Genomic DNA, 20,278 nt, shown 5'->3' with positions numbered 1-20,278 from the left:
ACCTTCAGAGTGTGTTCTTTTTCTTTTTTGTTACAACTATTGATGTGTCATTGGATTGTCAATTCTTTCACTGGTACTATTTATCAATATTCATTTGAGCAGCACTAGTTACCCCCATATACTTGACAGAGTGCCCATTAGCTAATAATTTTGTTTTCATATATGTAAATTAGGTGTCTTTTTTGGAGGCAGGGGGGATAATGTGATGTTATTGAATATACTTTTGTGTACCTTTAGCAATGAAATATATACATACCATATATACGAGGTCTGTGATAAAACTAGTGTACCTTTTTATTTTTTTCAAAAACTATATGGATTTGAATCACGTGCGATTACAACAGACAACCTTGAACCCTCGTGCGCATGCGTGAGTTTTTTCACGCCTGTCGGTTACGTCATTCACCTGTGGGCTGGCTTTGAGTGAGGAGTGGTCTACCCCTCCCGTCAGAATCTCTTTGTCTGACAACTTCCTGAGAGACTGGTGCTTTGCTTGATCAATTTTTTTTCAAAAACTGTGAGGCACATCGAAGTGGACACCATTCGAGAAATTCAGCTGGTTTTCTGTGAAAATTTTAACGGCTGATGAGAGATTATGGACTGTTGCTGTCGCTTTAAGGACTGCCCACGGAGCGGGACGTCATGACGCGCCCTGAGCCACCCTCGTCTGCCTGTTTCGAGCTGAAAACTTCCAAATTTAAGCCTCTGTTGACCCAGGACGTCGTGAGAGAACAGAGAACTTTCAGAAGAGGTCGGGATCAGCAGTTTATCCGGACATTCCACTGTTAAAGGAGATTTTATTAATGAAAGACATGCGGACGGGTCTGCGCGTCGGGACGCAGCCGGCGCGGTGCGGCGGCACAAGAAAAACACCTCCGTGTTGATAACCATTTGTAAAAACCAGGCGGCTTTTGATGGCTTTCAGTTGAGTGAGTATCTGAGAAATTGTTTAACAGCTGGACATGTTCCAACTTGTCCTTAAGGCTCCCAACGGAGGTGTTTTTCCTGTGGCGGCGTGCGGGGCTGGCTGCGTCATATGTATATGTGTATATATATATATATATATATATATATATATATATATATATATATATATATATATATATATATATATATAAATATGCAAAACCCAGGAAGTACTTTTTTTTTTTCAAATGGAGAAAAATGAAATTGAAAATGGAGATTTAAAGGAGACCATATGCGGAAATGCACAGACTTTCATCAATAAGATGAAAACAGTTTGTTCAAATTCTTTCATATTTTGCACACTGATGGTCCCCTTGACAGCCAAGTATATGTTGGCCTCAACTAAAAATTTATGGTTTTGGAGATACTGCGTTTGAACTCTTTATATATATATATATATATATATATATATATATCATATTACATAATCTTGATTATTTATTTATTTATTTATTTTTTACTCGCCAGTGCTTTAACATTATGGTTACTCTGTGAAGTGACTAAGGTTACACTAAAGCCTGGTTCACATGACAAGATAATTAGGCCGATATCAGACCCGATCTTCCCCATCCGTTCAGTAGGCCAGATCCATTTTTTGTTCCAGACCCATGGTTGGCTCTTATGCCCCAGCCGTGAGTGCAGGCAGTTGATAAAGGAAAAGACACTAAGGCTTTTCTGAAGGAGTCAAACTGTGTTCATGCAAACTTGATCAGATGAAATATCATACTGGCCTGAATATAAGGCCTGAAAAATCTATAAGATCTGAAAAATATGGGGCTGTCTTATAAGAGTAGGTGGTGATGGCAACTTCGCCAAAAGAGCTTACCCCTCGAAGAATACCTTTTATTAACAACCCCAGACATAAAGTCATGAAGTGAGGTCCAGTTTACTTTCATGGTACCAAATATTGCATCTCTGCATTTTAACACAAAAATCACTTATCTACACACCACAAAATCACCAAAAAATCACCACAAAAACCAAAATTCACAAATCATAATGATTTGCCTTTCTACAAGCAGCCCTTGTGCTCATCTTCTTTTCTGCATCAGAGTGATCTCCTACATTGTCTCCAGCTTCTACCTCCCTGCCCCCTGCAATTTAAAGAGACAGCAAAATCACACCATGTTTTGTTTACTTCCACCTTTGTCATTATCGGAACAGACAGTCACTCAACTTCCCTGCAGAGTTTATGTACGTCACGTAACCGCAGCTCGTTAGGATACGAGCACCCAGTGAAAGGGCTAGGAGGACCTTATTGCATTCGCTATGATTTTTCCATTTTTTGACTATTAATTAATTTTCAATATCTGCTTATTCCAGTTGAAAGATCACAGGTGCTGGAGCCAATCCCAGTGGTCATTGGCCAAGAGGCGGGGTGTACCTCGTACAGGCCGCTAGTTTATCACAGGGTTTTTAGCTTCTGTACTAAAATTGCCTCCCTTTTTCCTGGAGAGGACTGTAAAACGTAGTTTGTCAAGTAGCTCCAATGCTAACCATGGTTCTGTACTCTCACTGTTTCTAAGTGCATCTGGTATTAATGCTACAAATACCTAATCTCTGTTTTTTGTTTTTGTTTTTTTGCATGTGATAAGTATCCCATTATATTTTAAATGCCTGGTTCACTGACTATTTACATGGACAACAATAATCCAATTACACTGGACTTTGATAACTGATTTAAGGTCATTTTGGGGTGCTGACTCTGAATCTGAGCTCAGATTTCCTCTGTCACATCATGTTTTTTTTTTTTTTTGCAATCTGCGTGTTCCATATTAATGGATTACGCAAACATTGCTCATTCAGTAAGGAGTTTGACGCCACTAATCATGCACAGAAGCAGCTTCAAAAGCATAGTTTTTAAACCAGGTTTGCGAAATGTGAACAAGAGCCGTAATATCGTATTGTAATATCACTGAAGAGGTGTGCTAGACTGCAGCTTTTGCTTCAATGCTTGATTTGAGAAATATGTTTTCATATGTCAAAAAAGTGATGTGATTGGCAAGTTCTACAACATACATCAGTAATAATAACATTGGAATACTCCATCTGACTTCATCAGATTATTACTTCCTCTGATTATAACTTTATTCTGGTTAAGGCAGTCAGAAAATACTGTTTACATGGCAGTGCCATGTTCAGAATATAGTCATAAACATATAAAGATCAAAATACTGCTCTCCATGTAAAGACAGCTGTTGATTTTTAAATTAGTCTAATCTTCAGGGCTAGGTTTATAATATGTACAATATAAAAATACTCAACATATTTGTGCAACAGTAACATATACGCTACATACATGTTAGTACAGATACAGACTCTGCACTGACTATTGCAGTCTCTATAGCCCTTAACCCTTTACACATGAAATTCAGAAGTGGTCCAGTCCGTTCATTCACTTGTCCAAATATATTTCATTTCCAGAGGAGGCAAATTAACTGGAATGTTTAGAAGAATTTGTTTTAAATCAGTTGGTTAAATACCGAGGTGCCAGTTAGAACAACTTGTAATGTCTTTCGTTCAATATTGACTCTGTAACAATGTTTACGGCAAGCTTTGAAATATTCTGGAACAGTGTTTTGAGTTAGCCATCACCAGCTTGCATTGCCAACAAAAGTTTTGCCGCCATCCCATTTGTCCTGAATTTGCCCACCTAATGGTCATGTTTCTCTCCATGGCTGCTGCCTTGTTAGCTGGATTGAGCAGAGCAATGAGCATCTGGTATGTTCATTGTTCAGGAGGCAGACAAACTACATGCAAGTTTCAAGCACAGCTGTGATTAACTTGAAAAAACTAGATATACTATGCCAGAGTATTTCACAACCTGTTTAAGACACTGTTCTAGAATCTGAATCAAAAGGAAGACATCAACATCGGCAAGTACTAGATGAAATATACAACAGAACAGGAGACTAAATCTAGAATTAAATAACAGATATATAATGTATGACTGAGGACAGTGTTGAAACATTTTGTTGGTTCTACAAATTAGTGACACTGCTTTGGACTATTGAAATATTTGTTTCAAGCATTGTTCCGGAGGCCATATCAAAAGGCTGACATTACATCACTGTGCTGAATGGGGCCTCAATTCATTAAGAGCGCTTTCAAAACAAATAATTTGTAACATTCCACTTGATTTGAAATTGAAACACTGAAATACAACTTAATGAATGGGGGCCACACTGTTTTTGAACTTCATATTTAAAGACTGCAGTCAGTGTATGTACCTAACTTATTTCCAGGCGTCCCATTGTATGCTCACAGTCCAAAGACATGCATATTTGACTACTTTGTGACTCTAGACCAAAGTTGTGATTGTCTGTTTATACTGACCCTGTCATAGAGCAGTGACTTTCCAGGGTGTACCATGTGTGTCGCCCTCTGTGTACTGTGATGACTATACGAGGTCTGTCCATAAAGTATAGGTCCTTTTTATTTTTTTCAAAAACTATATGGATTTCATTCATATGTTTTTACGTCAGACATGCTTGAACCCTCGTGCGCATGCGTGAGTTTTTCCACGCCTGTCGGTGACGTCATTCGCCTGTGAGCACTCCTTGTGGGAGGAGTCGTCCAGCCCCTCGTCGGAATTCCTTTGTCTGAGAAGTTGCTGAGAGACTGGCGCTTTGTTTGATCAAAATTTTTTCTAAACCTGTGAGACACATCGAAGTGGACATGGTTCGAAAAATTAAGCTGGTTTTCAGTGAAAATTTTAACGGCTGATGAGAGATTTTGAGGTGACACTGTCGCTTTAAGGACTTCCCACAGTGCGAGACGTCGCGCAGCGCTCTCAGGCGGTGTCATCAGCCTGTTTCAAGCTGAAAACCTCCACATTTCAGGCTCTATTGATCCAGGACGTCGTGAGAGAACAGAGAAGTTTCAGAAGAAGTCGGTTTCAGCATTTTATCCGGATATTCCACTGTTAAAGGAGATTTTTTTAATGAAAGACGTGCGGACGGGTCCGCGCGTCGGCTCGCAGCCGCCGCGACACTCCGCCACAGGAAAAAACACCTCTGTTGGAAGCCTTAAGGACAAGTTGGAACATGTCCAGCTGTTAAACAATTTCTCATATACTCACTCCACTGAAAGCCATCAAAAGCCGCCTGGATTTTACAAATGGTTATCAACACGGAGGTGTTTTTCCTGTGCTGCCGCTCCGCGCCGGCTGCGTCCCGACGCGCGGACCCGTCCGCACGTCTTTCATTAAAAAAATCTCCTTTAACAGTGGAATATCCGGATAAAATGCTGAAACCGACTTCTTCTGAAACTTCTCTGTTCTCTCACGACGTCCTGGATCAATAGAGCCTGAAATGTGGAGGTTTTCAGCTTGAAACAGGCTGATGACGCCGCCTGAGAGCGCAGCGCGACGTCTCGCACCGTGGGAAGTCCTTAAAGCGACAGTGTCACCTCAAAATCTCTCATCAGCCGTTAAAATTTTCACTGAAAACCAGCTTAATTTTTCGAACCATGTCCACTTCGATGTGTCTCACAGGTTTAGAAAAAATTTTGATCAAACAAAGCGCCAGTCTCTCAGCAACTTCTCAGACAAAGGAATTCCGACGAGGGGCTGGACGACTCCTCCCACAAGGAGTGCTCACAGGCGAATGACGTCACCGACAGGCGTGGAAAAACTCACGCATGCGCACAAGGGTTCATGCATGTCTGACGTAAAAACATATGAATGAAATCCATATAGTTTTTGAAAGAATAAAAAGGACCTATACTTTATGGACAGCCCTCGTATTTCCTCTCAACAAGCAAATGGGGTAAGCATGCATATATAATTGATGGATATGTATGAAATATCTGTCATATTGTAATATGGTGGTGATGATCAACCTCTTTGTTTGCACTTCCATTTATGGACATTAGAAATGAGCCACCTTTTGATACAAAGTCTTCCATGCACCCTCTTTACACTCTTCGACATCTTCTTCCTATAGACGATTTAATGCATCTCCTCCATCCTCAAAGACATCTCTTAGAAGAAAGCAATTCTTCAGGATGAATAGGATTCAGTCATTTCAGTATTTTCCCCCATTTGCTTTGAAATGCAGCAGCCCTTTGCCTTTCTCTTCCACTGTCTCTTCTTTCTTGTCCCCACCTCCTTTTTGCCCCGTGCTCATGGCGGCGTGGAGCGCCTACAGGCGTGGCGCCCTGGTGAGAGCTAGTAAAGCGTTTATTATGGGCTTTGCAGTTCTGTATTATACTGGCAAGCACAGAGCCACTCATGCTTGGCCTTTAACTTCCCTCTGAAGTTCAGCCATACATGAAAGGAGGGGGCTCAGGCCCATTAACGTATTCCCAGTTTAAAATTGTATCAGGAAATGTGAGGGACAGGATAAAGAAGAGAAAGAAGGGAATTGGGGGAAGAAAATTGCCTTAAAAATGTAAATGGATTCCGTGAGGGTCTGGTTTTTTCTGTGCCTGTTCAGTGGTAATTTGCCGATTAAACATCACGTGGTGACACTGGCAGTGGACAGCCAAGCTTTTCTGTGATCTGTGAAGAATCCTTTTTTTTTTTACTCTTTGTGCTTGGGCTGTCTACCATAACTTCCTCCCATAACTCCTTCCTTCCCAAGGGACGAGTGGACAGGAAGGAATTTTACTTTTTCACTACAACATTCTTTCACTGATGTTAACTGATGTTAACTTCTTCGGATCAGGCGCAATTGCAAAAAACATCAGAGCTTAAAAAAGAGGAAACGGGCGAACACTCCACCTTTAATTTTTTTTTTCCTCCCCTTTTTCCGCTTGAAAGATGTCCCCCCTTTTTCTCATCATTCTTCTTAAATCGCGTTCCTATTGGCGGCTTGTACTTTTTTTTTCTTTTTCTTTTTTTTTTAGGTCACGCTGTTTTTTTTCCTTCTTTTTTTGGTGTTTGGGACATGTCCGTGGTAATTTATTGGTACATTCACCATATGGCGAGGGACTGTGGGCACACCCTAATTTGGGAATTTTCTCTTCTTTCTTTTGGGTGTGTTTGTCCATTGTGTGTGTGTCCTGGTCAAAGGAGAGACCCTCCTCCACAGAGCTTGCAAGAAGAACCAAGTGGAAACCGTGCTTCAGATCCTGGCGCTTCCTGGCACAGACATCAACGTTAAAGGTAAGATTGTCTGGCTTTATTTTACTCTGTAATCGCCGCCTCACCGTCAGCTTGCTTCTCCCCCACGGTTTGCTCCTGGGTTTTGAGTAGCGATTATCACTGGAGCAAAAAAAAAAAAAAAGAGGAGAGAAGAAATAGCAGTGTATGTGCGTCATCACTGAGGTTAACCTTTAGCTAAAATGTAAAGGGTGTGTCTAGAAACAGCAGGTTGAGTTTAAGGGTTCAGATTTATAGATTTGCAGTCACATTGCTAAGTGAATAAAATGACTTTTGATATTTCATTGATATTTCAGAATAATTGCTTTTCCCTTTAGGTTGAATATAATGAGTTGCCTACCTTTTATGGAAATGTTGTGCTGCTTCAAAGGTTGGTTCGATTTTGTAATCACCCTTTACTAGCAGGCTAAATGAACGTGCATCTCAGTGGGGATCTTATGCAAGACGCCCAAAATGTGATCAGGAAGAACTATATGCAGAATTTCACAATTGATGATTTTTGAAATGAGGCCCCTGTTAAGTGAAGCAGAACATTTTCTGAGATCTGATCAGAAATGCACATTTATGTTACACACAGTTGTGTTTTTTTTCTTTTCTCTACTTGTCTGTTCTCAACTGTTTTTACTCAAGCTGTAAAAATATGTTTTGCAGCTGAGTGGATGTAGAATGATTATATTTACTGTGCATCATTTAAAGTATTTTCTTAGGAATTTAGTTATGTTCAAGCTGGAGTGATTATATTTGTCTTCATGGCAGTGGATAACTCTCAGACATAACTAAGGTATTCTGCTGTGAAAGTGGCATCATATACAGTAATATGTATCTCTTTCCAATGAGCCTTGCATTGGGTTTTGTGGACTCGAATGGTGATCTATTCCGGGGAGCAGTCAGAATTGGAAAGATGGAAAATATGTAGGGCAGGTGTCCCTGAGAACTTGAATGGTGAACCACTGCTCTGGGGTACCATTTTTATGCCCTTCTAGTTACCAGGACTCAGGTCCACCTAGCCAAGTACTTGCTGTACGTCTGACAGCTCGCATACTTTTTTTTTATTATGCTAACTTACTAGCACACAGTATTAGTCTCATAATCACACTTGTTTTTTGGCTGCAACATATGAGCAGGTTATCCACTAAATGGTAGCTTAGTCGTATTATGGGTTTGAGCCATGTTAAAGTGCATGTAATTTGCAATGATTGATAGATTACTTGTGAATCCACTCAATTAGTTGAAATATTTGCTTTGAGTAATGAAAGCAAAAAAATGTTCATTATGTTCATTGTTTAACTTTGGTGGAGTTTACAGATGTGAAATTATGTTGATGCCCAATTATAGTCCGCATTGATTGGTGGCCTTTATCATACTAGTGTGGTGTAGTACAATTTTGCAAAATTCAGTCCTGATGAAGAATAAAAGGTTGCAAAAACAGGTCATTATAGATTGCAGTTGATTGTTTGAAGAGTAATGAATCATTATACCTTTCTTTTAAAGTGATTAAATTATCTTTCCAGTACCACTATCTAGCCTATTCTTGTCTATACATATACAGTATAGCTAGCCAGCATGAGCCAGCTTTAAAACAATGGGTTGAGCTTGTTTATGGGCAAATGATGCCTTCTTTGAATTGTGTTCCTCTGCTCATGTTAGGCTGTGATCAAGTTAGTAATTTTACTAAATAAAATAACCTTGGAGTTGTGCTATCAAGCAATAGTTTTTGCTGCTGATTCTTTTTTTTCTTTTTTTTGTCAGTGATATCATAATATCTGCTTAAACTTTAAAATTGTACAAAATTATATTGTGGAGATGTACCAAAAAATGTGCTAAATTTAAGGTTTCAACCACCCATTAAAGTTCAAGAAGCAAGACTCAAATTAATTTTAGCTCTCCCAAGCAAGTTCTTATTGCTGAATAATACGGTGTCCTTTTTTGTTTGTTTTTGTTCTGTTTTTTTCTCTCATTTATTGACCATTTAGACCATGCAGGCTGGACACCTATGCATGAGGCATGCAACCATGGCAGTAGTGCTTGCGTGCATGCTCTGCTTCGCCATTACCCTGCCCCTGTCCTCAACAGTCAGGTGGGAGGAGTCAGCCCCTTGCACGACGCTCTACTCAATGGACATATGGACATTGCCAAAATGCTACTGGAGCATGCAGGTGAGAAAATTTCTCCACTTACCACATTTTCCAGAGTGTAAGTCGAGCTGTTGTTTTTTTTTTCAGTAGTTTGAGAGGTCCTGTGACTTATATTGTAGTGTGAATTATATACTGAAATATAACACAATGCTAAAATACCCTTGGCCATATGAGCATAAAAATAAGAAACAGATTGTGACCTTTTGGCCCCTTAAAATAGGTCAAGGTTAGCCATCTCTGAATTTCTCCAAGGTCTGTGTCCCAAGAATGTTCCCTGCATATTTGAAGACCCTGGCAGTAATAGGACTGGACTTATGCTAAGCCCAGACAGACAGATGGATGCAAAGTCTTCGCAATACCCGATGGCCATATTTTGGCCTACGGTAAAAATCACACATTTGTCGGTAATATTAATTACAATAATAACAATTCATATAAGACTTTCTCGGGAATCAAAGCATTAAAAAATAAACTTTAATAATAAAAAATAAATGCCTGTAATAAAAAATACATTACAAGAATGCACAAAAATCCCAAATTAAAGAGCTGATAATACAGGAAAAAAGTTTGAGTTATACTACAGTACAAGCTGTACTCAGGTGTGACTTAAACTCCGCAAAATATGTTATGTTTGCAAGTTACTAAGACCTGGAACCACTGATCAGTACTTCTTACTTGCAGTTGTAGTGTCAAGTTTCAGTGCTCATGATTGAGTGTTGAGTTTACCAGAATTTTATGCTGTTATATATTCCTGACTGAGCAAAATAACAAATATAAAATATAAAATAATAGCAATAAAGGTTTGGAGAGCCTGTCCCCTGAGATGATTGTGCCTAGTTCTGTTTGCAACATTGCATTTGGGGAGCGCTGGGTATGACGTACTGCTTTTTTCTGGGCATGATCCAGCATGACGTTGCCTCAGTGTTTCCTACACCAATAGCTGTAGAGGTCCAAGGGAATGGCCATGTGTAACCTGGCTCAGGCAGAATGATAGTTACAGTGGGGTCAAAAAGTATTTAGTCAGCCCCTGCTTGTGCAAGTTCTCCTACTTAGAAAGATGAGAGAGGTCTGTAATTTTCAACTTAGGTACACTTCAACTATGAGAGACAAAATGAGGGAAAAAAATCCAGAAAATCACATTGTAGGATTTTAAAAGAATTTATTTGTAAATTATGGTGGGAAATAAGTATTTGGTCACCCACAAACAAGCAAGATTTCTGGCTCTCACAGGCCTGTAACTTCTTCTTTAAGAAGCTCTTCTGTCCTCCACCTGTTACCTGTATTAATGGCACCTGTTGGAACTCGTTATCTCTATAAAAGACACATGTCCACAGCCTCAAACAGTCAGACTCCAAACTCAACCATGGCCAAGACCAAATAGCTGTCAAAGGACACCAGGAAGAAAATTGTAGACCTGCACCAGGCTGGGAAGAGTGAATCTACAATAGTCAAGCAGGTTCGTGTGAATAAATCAACTGTGGGAGCAATTGTAAGAAAATGGAAGACATACAAGACCATTGATAATCTCCCTCGATCTGGGGCTCCACGCAAGATCTCATCCCATGGGGTCAAAATGATCATGAGAACAGTGAACAAAAATTCCAGAACTACACGGAGGGACCTGAGGAATGACCTGCAGAGAGCTGGGATCAAAGTAACAAAGGCTACACACTACACAGAGACGGACTCAAATCCTGCAGTGTCCCCCTGCTTAAGCCAGTACATGTCCAGGCCTGTGAGAAGTTTGCCAGAGAGCATATGGATGATCCAGAAGAGGACTGGGAGAATATCATGTGGTCAGATGAAACCAAAATAGAACATTTTGGTAAAAACTCAACTCGTTGTGTTTGGAGGAAGAAGAATGCTGAGTTGCATTCCAAGAACACCATACCTACTGTGAAGCATGGGAGTGGAAACATCATGCTTTGGGGCTGTTTTTCTGCAAAGGGGACAGGGCAACTGATCCGTGTTAAGGGAAGAATGAACATGGCCATGTATCATGAGATTTTAAGCCAAAACCTCCTTCCATCAGTGAGAGCATTGAAGATGTAACATGGCTGGGTCTTCCAGCATGACAGTGATCCCAAACACGCGTTCAGGCAACAAAGGAGTGGCTCCGTAAAAAGCATTTCAAGATCCTGGAGTGGTCAAGCCAGTCTCCAGATGTCAACCCCATAGAAAATTTGTTGAGGGAGTTGAAAGTCCATGTTGCCCAGCGACAGCCCCAAAACATGACTTCTCTAGAGGAGATCTACATGGAGGAATGGGCCAAAATACCAGCTACAGTGTGTGCAAACATGGTGAAGACTTACAGGAAACATTTGAACTCTGTCATTGCCAACAAAGATTATGTTACAAAGTATTGAGTTGAACTTTTGTTATTGACCAAATACTTATTATCCACCATAATTTACAATTTTTTTTTTTTAAATCCTACAGTGTGATTTTCTGGATTTTTTTCTCATTTTGTCTCTCATAGCTGATGTGTACCTATGATGAAAATTACAGACCTCTCTCATCTTTCTAAGTAGGAGAACTTGAACAAAACAAGACTGACTAAATACTGTTTGACCCCACTGTAATTTTAAGAGGATGGGATTGGACCAGTTGTGCCTAGTGATTGCCATTTAGGACCTAAGGCCGTTCTGTTGTGCAGCAGCACATGGTACCAGCACATGCTGCCAGCCCTGTCCTAACAGCTAATAAAAGGCCAATTAAAATCACTTATTTTACCTACCACCATCAGATGAACTATTGAGTCTAGAACATTTCATGCAGATTGTTGTACTTTTGGGAATGGTAAGCACCACCTTTTAGATCTTCAGAGTGAGGCATGTCACTGAAGGTAAAATGTCAAAGCGTAGTCATTTACAACATTTTATAATCCATGACCTTAGAAGAGGAACCAGCCACCCAAACTTGTTATATTTTATCATGTGCAGTTTGCCATCTGCCCTGTGACAGACTGGCATCCTGCCCAGGTTCTACCCTTTCTTATGCCCTATAACTGCTGGTATAGGCTCCAGCCCCCCGCAACCCGATCTTGAATAAGCGGTTGAAGGTGAGTGTGTGAATTTGCCCTCTTGTTCTTTCTACCCTTTTTTTAAACTTTATATTTATTTTAAGTTGTTTTTGTAGTAGCAACTTTAAATTTTCAGCTGTTTCTGGAGCTTTTGAAGATGTTAATTTCTAAGCAAAAGTTAAATTGAAATTTAAAACTGATTAATTGTGTATGGGGCTGTACTCCGTAATTTGATTATATAATTGGATAGACAGAAATTCTTTGCCGTTTACAATACCTTCAGCAGAGAATATATCTGTATTCAAGTGCTCTTGTAATATTTTAGTGATTGTTGATACCATGCATGTTTCTTCTTTCGGTTTCATTTTCTCTTTGAAGGTGGAAGTTAATTCATGCCATCCATCCTGATCATTTGCTTTCCTACTCATTGGTCATAACACACATGGTGATGGTGGTTTCTGTTCATTGCAGGCTGTCTTTCACTAGACACAAAGCAGTACCATGCAGGTGCTAGGGAACTGGTGCTTCCTGTCTTACTGTATAGTCAATGAGCCAGTAGACAGTTTTGATGCTGGCTATCCCAGGATGGTAGCTACAGTCAGGTAGGGGTCAATGAAGGATTACACAGGGGTCAGAATTAAAAAAATGCTCCAACTTTGGTAAAAATTGATGAAAATTACTGGTTGAGCATGAAATGAGCATAAATGAAATACCGGTAGTTGCGACTGTGTTGAATGCTTGGGCCACAAAGTAATTGTCAAACAAGATCAACGGCCATTGGATTCTATGACAGATGACATACTGTATCTTTCCCTGGAACGTGATAAATAAGCACAACAGATGATGCAAACTATTCCTGTTCAAAACCCCGTCAACTCCACAAATAATTTGCATCACTTTTTACTGAAATCTTTAAAACTCCTGGTATGCATTCATTTTGTGAACTAGTAGTGAACATTGCATAGCCTATTCGAAAACACTGCGTGTCATTGCGCACAGGGCATCTGAACGATTATGGCGAGATGTTGCATCTAATATAAACATAATTTTACAGATTCATTATCTAACTCATAAAAAGGAATGAAAATGCAGCTGTTTCCAATCCATTACAATATATACATTATACTAAATAATTGCCTTTGAGACAGAATTCCAAATGCGTTCTCTACTGCATGATCCACACAAGACAACCTGCAGCTGTAGATCATTTCTGGGTGTCTTTAGTACTAGGGTCCTTGGATAAAGCTGGAATCACTTTCTGTCCAATGAACAGTTACTTATGGAGACTCAGATGAGGACCATCAGTTGTATCATGAGGTCATCCGCTACAACATTTTGGCCATGTGTTGTGTTTCTCTTGGCATTGTCCAGCACACCTCAGTTTTGAGGACGGCTTGACAAGGACAAGGGTAAGTCCACGCTTCACCTGGCTGCTTTAGAAAAATGGCAATGGGTTAGTTGTCTGCCTGGATGGCTGTTATGGACCGGGGGCAGTTCCACATGGTGGTGGAAGCGGCGACTTGTAACATAGGTGCATGCTCCCAGACCTGATGACATTGCACAGAAAACCTTTACTGAACGATTGACCTAAGCAAGGGAAGCTGCTTTGGAGCAACATTTTGATGGGTCTAGTTTTTACAAAATATGCTTGTTAGAACCTGTGCTGCATAAAATAATTTTGAAGCTTATTGCGTAAAAAAAAAATGGTTCAGCTCAAAGATCCAATGGTTATTATATAAGCCAATAAATTTGTTGTAACTGGGTAAGATTTTACATTTAGTTTACACTAAAGAGCTGTGAACTGCCCTGTAAACACACTTACGCTGTATTCTTAAAATGTAGCAGTTGCATTGATATTAGCTGTTTGGGATCTACATCATATGTGCCATCTCTACTTCTTCTCCACTGATTCTCTGTAATCCTAATGCATTCACGTCTCTGCGCACACGTTGCACCCTCACCTCATAAGCTGTCTGTTAACATTGTTCTGATGAGAATGGAAAAGTCAAGACCCACCACTTGTCAAATTTACACTTTTTTTTTTTAATGTGTCACAACAAATACAGCTTGTGTGTCAGAATGTCTGCACACTGCATGCAGCCTGCGCTCAGGAGGGTGGAAACGAGTGCGAGGGGTGTCAGAGCTCAGGAGAGGGTGGTGTAGCTGGGTGCAGTGCAGCAGGTGGCAGGAAAAATGGCGTGTTTTGGAGTGTGAGGAGGGCTGCGATTTTCCGGCAGAGACGTCGTTGAGCAAGTCTCCCATGTACACGCCTCAGCCGCTGCTCACTTCTCAGTTTGACTAATTATAGTTAATTTGATTTGACTTTCCCATTAACACATGTACATATTCTGTCCTCAAAAAATAAATTAGACTGGGATTGTTTAGTCCCGGAGATGAAGCAAGAGAGCGCTTCCTCTTTCCCCTCTTTGCACAGTAACAGCAGAGAGAGCAAATTAAAAGAGGTCAGAGGAAGAAGGATCTCTGTGCATCTGCAAAATTAGAAGAGAGAAAGTCTGTGTTTGTGCAGCAGATGTCTGGCCTCATGTCTAGGCCAGGTCTCCTCACAGGAATCAGCCAGAAAAGCAGGAATTAGAATTCTCTTCATTTGAAAGACCTGCAGGCTTGAACATTATACTTCTTTTTCTCACCTGCTCCCCCTGACTGTTTGCTATTTCCTCACCCCTTGATGGTGGGTTGTCTAAAGGCAACAGCAGGGAGATGGTGAGAGTTGGTTATCTTTACTTGAGGCTAGACCGTCTCTCTTGGTCTTTTTCTGCTTTGCCATCAGGTTGCTATGGACACCATTGGTGGGTCTTGCATCCCCCCTCCCCTTCTTTTGAGAGGACAGGCACAGGTATTGCTTGCAGTATTGTATGATGAATGAATTAAGTGATTAGAACAATTTATAGTAGTTGTCTGCAATAAGGGAGGTAGAACAGTTTAAATGGCTTTTATTTATTTGTGAAATGCATGTTACAGCAGTTTTCAGAAAACATGCTGAAAGGGTGGCCTCTAACCTGGAATAAAAGCCATTTTGTTTTGGGATCTGGTTTTACACTTTGTCACATCCGCTATTATACAGACCGCCCTCGGACCCATGTGGCAACCAGGCAGACTAGTGATCTAAATCCCAGTTTCTCAGATGACACATATGCGTACCTTTGACCTTGTGTTGTTGTGATGTCTTCAGCATTGAAACCTTGATGTGTTGGATCCTGCTCAGGAAAACACGCCACACAGCCCGACCTGTCATAATTGATTTTTCATAATAAAGCAAGAGAACTTCATCAGATCTTTGCTGTGCTCTTTACAGAATGATTGGATGCCCCTATTGGACCCCCCAGAGACGCTTAATGAGAAATTGGAGTGCCTGGGTTTACGAATGTCCTTGCTCAAGACTAAGGCTTTCAGTAACTTCATGTGCTTGACCATCAGAAGTGTATCTGAATGTGGTGAATATGTCAAACTTGTAGAGATATTCATTCATCTCAGCAGTGACAGTCCTGTCTTTGGGTCCGAGACCTTTAAGATTGAGAGATGCTTGGGAAAATTTATGGAGTCATGTTGCTGGACAGAGGAGATCAACACCACAGCCAATGAGTTTGGTATCGGCCAATGAGTTTCTCTTTGACCGATACCAGTATTTCGAGAGAAGGGCGGTAATGGTTGATATCTAAAGCTGATTTTTTTTTTTCTTTTTTAAAAAAAATTCCCAGTCATGAATTGGTCCAGTTGACCAGCCAACCAATTCATCAGTCGACCACGAGTCTATGGTCTTTACAACCATGGTGCTTCCTGTCTTGCTATATGGTTGTGAGACCTGGATGTTAATCAGTGACCGAAAGCAATACCTGGTGGTAGTAGGCCTCTTCATTTGATCATTGTGTAACATAGAAATGACTTTGTGCGAAACAAACAATTAATTAAGGAGTATCAGAAGAGGAGTATCACTCATATTGTGAGGGAATGTCAGCTATGACATTTTTGCCATGTGGCACGTTTCTCCGGGCATCATCCTGTATGTAGGTGCATCAGTGTTGAGAACCGCACCAGCTGCAGAAGGGAAGGCCAAGAAGATGCCCGTATTTGACTACGCTCCAGCTGAGAGATGATAACTTTTGAGAGTTGGGGATCTGCCAGTTGCCTGCCTCTGTGGTTGCCATCCAGGATCCAAGGCATTTCCATAGTGTGGTGGATGTGGTGAGAAGTAATATGTCTGCCTGCTCGCAGAACTATCCTGACCTGACCTCATAATGCAAAGTAATATCAGTGGTATGTAAGGATTGTCTGGAAATAATTCTTACCAAAGGCAAGAATTCTTACCTCACCCGTCTGAGTCCAAGGGCCCTGTTTTGGCAAAGTGCATTTGGGGCATGTCCGACATCAGCACAGTAAGGCACGAGGCAAAGGGCTGGTATTTAATCACTTAATTAATCTTGTGGGGAGGTGATAGTCTAGTGGTTAAGTGTTGGGCTTGACACCAGAGGATCCTCTGTTCAAATCCCAGCCTGACTGGAAAATCACTCAGGGCCCTTGGGCAAGGTCCTTAATCTCGTAGTTGCTCCCAGTGTGTAGTGAGTACCTTGTATAGCAGCACCCTCACAATGGGGTGAATGTGAGGCATTAGTGTGTAAAGCGCTTTGAGCGTCTGATGCAGATGGAAAAGCGCGATATAAATGCAGTCCATTTACCATTTATTAGTGGGTTTTGTGCATAACATAACTAATCAGACTGTCATTACCTTAAGGAGCAGTGTGCACTCGAACATGGCACATTGCTGTTTAGATTGCAGGCTCAATAGGTCACAGAAGTGAGAGGTTTTCCAGTGAGAAAATGTTGAGCAGATCACTTACAGGGGCTGCACTTACATTCATCCACCAAAGCTCCCTGAGATGAAGAAGCTGAGTGCATTGTTCTTGCAACCACCTCCAACCACCCAATCTCCTAGATATCCCATCAAGTACAGACAGACCTCTGCTTCTCCTGAACCCTCCTTTGGCCAACCCTGTCTTGGTGCTCCCTGCTTCCAATCCCAGGGAGGAAGATAACCAGTGAAAAATATAGCACAGACCAGAGTTATTAAAGTTTTGTATTTTTGCATTAGGATTTACATTTTATTTCATTTTTTGTGTTTGAGTTGTTTTAATTTCAGTTTAAGTGATTAAAAGGAGGATAAGCACTGATCCATCCCCCTGTGTGTCCAAACAGAGTATGTGTAAGACATATCTGAACATCATGCTTCATAAATAGAAAAACTGTCCTCGATTTTTAAATTAGGTTTTTGGTAGTGTATGGCGTAACTGACTGCTGACTCTTGACAGCAATGCACCAACAATGCCTCAGGTGCAACACCAACATGCCCATGGGAACACCAATGATTTGTGCACAGTGGGTATGAAAAAGACAACTGCCTCAGTTGGAAACTAGCAGTGATCTACATTGTGGAAAGTAAGATGGGGCCATGGGTCTCATAACCATTTAGTAACAATGGGCCACAATTCTAAAGTTAAGGACCTTTCACCTCCTGCAAAGACATCAGCATCTCTAAATACCTTTGTCCAGCAGTTTCACAAGTTCATACTTTTGGCAGTGAATTTTTGGGCCAGTCTGCACAGAAGGGTACAAGAATGAAAATTTATATTTCTTTTAACATCAAGATACATGAGTGTTTTTGGTCTTGATTGATATACACTCTGGCTGAATCTCAATTCTACGCCTTGGCCCTTCCCCTTCCCCTTTCCCCTCCATTTTGCGCGGGCACGAGAGACAGAGGGGTGTCTCAATTCTCTTTTTCGAGCAAGGCGGAGGGGTAGGCGGAGGGCTACAAACCCCTCTGTTTGGAGTGAATCTGGATGCACACTCCATTTGGAGGGGTAGGAGGAGCTTACCGCTGTCTCCGAAAAAACAAACATGGCGCCGAAAGAGCCACACAAATGAAGCGGCTTTCATTACAAATTACGCTGTTTAGAAAGTTATAACTTGCCAAAAAACTTTACAGGCAGTTGCCTATGACAGCAACATGTATGCTGCTGGATGTATGTTGCGTATATTGTCGTTCTGAGGAATATCATAACTTCGCTCGTGAGCCGAGGCGTTATAACGCATATACACACGAATGATATGACACTTTTATATCTCACAATGGAGAAAATCATGACAAAGGATAAGCATGTTAATTTGTATTTTCATAAATCTTTGGATAATAGCGACCCCTGCTGTTGGATTTCAAGGTCTGTAACGCATGTGTATTTTGTAAACAAACAGGGAGCCCTGAGCCCACTCGTCTCCTAATAAGGAAATGAGGCAGAAAATGAGACGTTTCATCAATGGGAATAAGTTGGAAAATACACTCAACAAAAATATAAACGCAACACTTTTGGTTTTGCTCCCATTTTGTATGAGATGAACTCAAAGATCTAAAACTTTTTCCACATACACAATATCACCATTTCCCTCAAATATTGTTCACAAACCAGTCTAAATCTGTGATAGTGAGCACTTCTCCTTTGCTGAGATAATCCATCCCACATCACAGGTGTGCCATACCAAGATGCTAATTAGACACCATGATTAATGCACAGGTGTGCCTTAGACTGCCCACAATAAAAGGCCACTCTGAAAGGTGCAGTTTTATCACACAGCACAATGCCACAGATGTCGCAAGATTTGAGGGAGCATGCAATTGGCGTGCTGACAGCAGGAATGTCAACCAGAGCTGTTGCTCATGTATTGAATGTTCATGTCTCTACCATAAGCCGTCTCCAAAGGCGTTTCAGAGAATTTGGCAGTACATCCAACCAGCCTCACAACCACAGACCACGTGTAACCACACCAGTCCAGGACCTCCACATCCAGTATGTTCACCTCCAAGATCGTCTGAGACCAGCCACTCGGACAGCTGCTGAAACAATCAGTTTGCATAACCAAAGAATTTCTGCACAAACTGTCAGAAACCGTCTCAGGGAAGCTCATCTGCATGCTCGTCGTCCTCATCGGGGTCTCGACCTGACTCCAGTTCGTCGTCGTAACCGACTTGAGTGGGCAAATGCTCACATTTGCTGCCGTTTGGCACGTTGGAGAGGTGTTCTCTTCACGGATGATGCGAACGAGATGTTTTGCATTGCATGAGGCAAATGGTGGTCACACCAGATACTGACTGGTATCCCCCCCCCCCCAATAAAACAAAACTGCACCTTTCAGAGTGGCCTTTTATTGTGGACAGTCTAAGGCACACCTGTGCACTAATCATGGTGTCTAATCAGCATCTTGGTATGGCACACCTGTGAGGTGGGATGGATTATCTCAGCAAAGGAGAAGTGCTCACTATCACAGATTTCGACTGGTTTGTGAACAATATTTGAGGGAAATGGTGATATTGTGTATGTGGAAAAAGTTTTAGATCTTTGAGTTCATCTCATACAAAATGGGAGCAAAACCAAAAGTGTTGCATCTATATTTTTGTTGAGTATACGTATATACACACACATGTATATGTGTAACACATAACCTGACGCCCTAATAGACTGCTGTTATTTGTCAAAGAAATTTCTAAAGGAAATAGGGCTGGATGCAAAAAAAATGGGAGAATTTGAAAAAGAAATATAAGGTTAACAGAACTAGATGCAGCCCATAACATACATACAGGTGCTGATCATATAATTAGTAATCATAGAAAAGTTGATTTATTTCAGTAATTCCATTCAAAAAGTGAAACTTGTATACATTCATTGCACACAGACTGATATAGTTCAAGTGTTTCTTTATTTTAATTACTAATTAATTAATTACTAATCAATCAATTAATGATTAATCAAAATATTAATTATTACTAATATTGATTGATTATTACCTCTGCGTTTGTTTGTTTGTCTGTCTGTTTGTCAGCAGGATAACTCAAAAACTTTTGAACAGATTTTGATGAAATTTTGTGGAGTGGTTGGAAATGACAAGAGAAACAAGTGATTAAATTTTAGTGGTGATCCGGATTACGATCCGGTTCCCGATGCTAACGCGTTAGCATGTCTATGGCATTTTCAGTGTTAAAAGTTA

General features: G+C 40.8%; 1 protein-coding gene and 2 long non-coding RNA genes across 4 annotated transcripts in view; 2 read left to right on the top strand and 1 right to left on the bottom strand.

Annotated features, from left to right (window-relative positions):
• LOC117510360 overlaps positions 1 to 20,278 on the top strand; it is a 903,074-nt gene that overhangs the window by 743,487 nt on the left and 139,309 nt on the right. The gene's annotated exons all lie outside the window — the stretch shown is intronic.
• The window catches only part of slf1 (SMC5-SMC6 complex localization factor 1), a 102,110-nt gene that overhangs the window by 57,250 nt on the left and 24,582 nt on the right, over positions 1 to 20,278 (top strand). For both annotated transcript variants that reach the window (XM_034170050.1, XM_034170052.1), the window contains 2 exons: positions 6,983 to 7,075; positions 9,046 to 9,228. In XM_034170050.1, coding sequence (XP_034025941.1) covers positions 6,983 to 7,075; positions 9,046 to 9,228 — 276 coding nt within the window. The remainder of the gene's footprint in view (positions 1 to 6,982; positions 7,076 to 9,045; positions 9,229 to 20,278) is intronic.
• On the bottom strand, positions 6,932 to 7,633 carry LOC117510370. Its single transcript, XR_004560700.1, has 2 exons — positions 7,413 to 7,633; positions 6,932 to 7,174 (listed from the first exon to the last, which is right to left on the bottom strand). It is a non-coding gene; the product is annotated as an uncharacterized LOC117510370 (long non-coding RNA).

This window comes from Thalassophryne amazonica, chromosome 5 (genome assembly GCF_902500255.1).
Source record: "Thalassophryne amazonica chromosome 5, fThaAma1.1, whole genome shotgun sequence".
Lineage (NCBI taxonomy): Eukaryota > Metazoa > Chordata > Actinopteri > Batrachoidiformes > Batrachoididae > Thalassophryne > Thalassophryne amazonica.
Note: the sequence above shows the minus strand (reverse complement) of the source record. Positions and strands in the feature narration are given on the sequence as shown.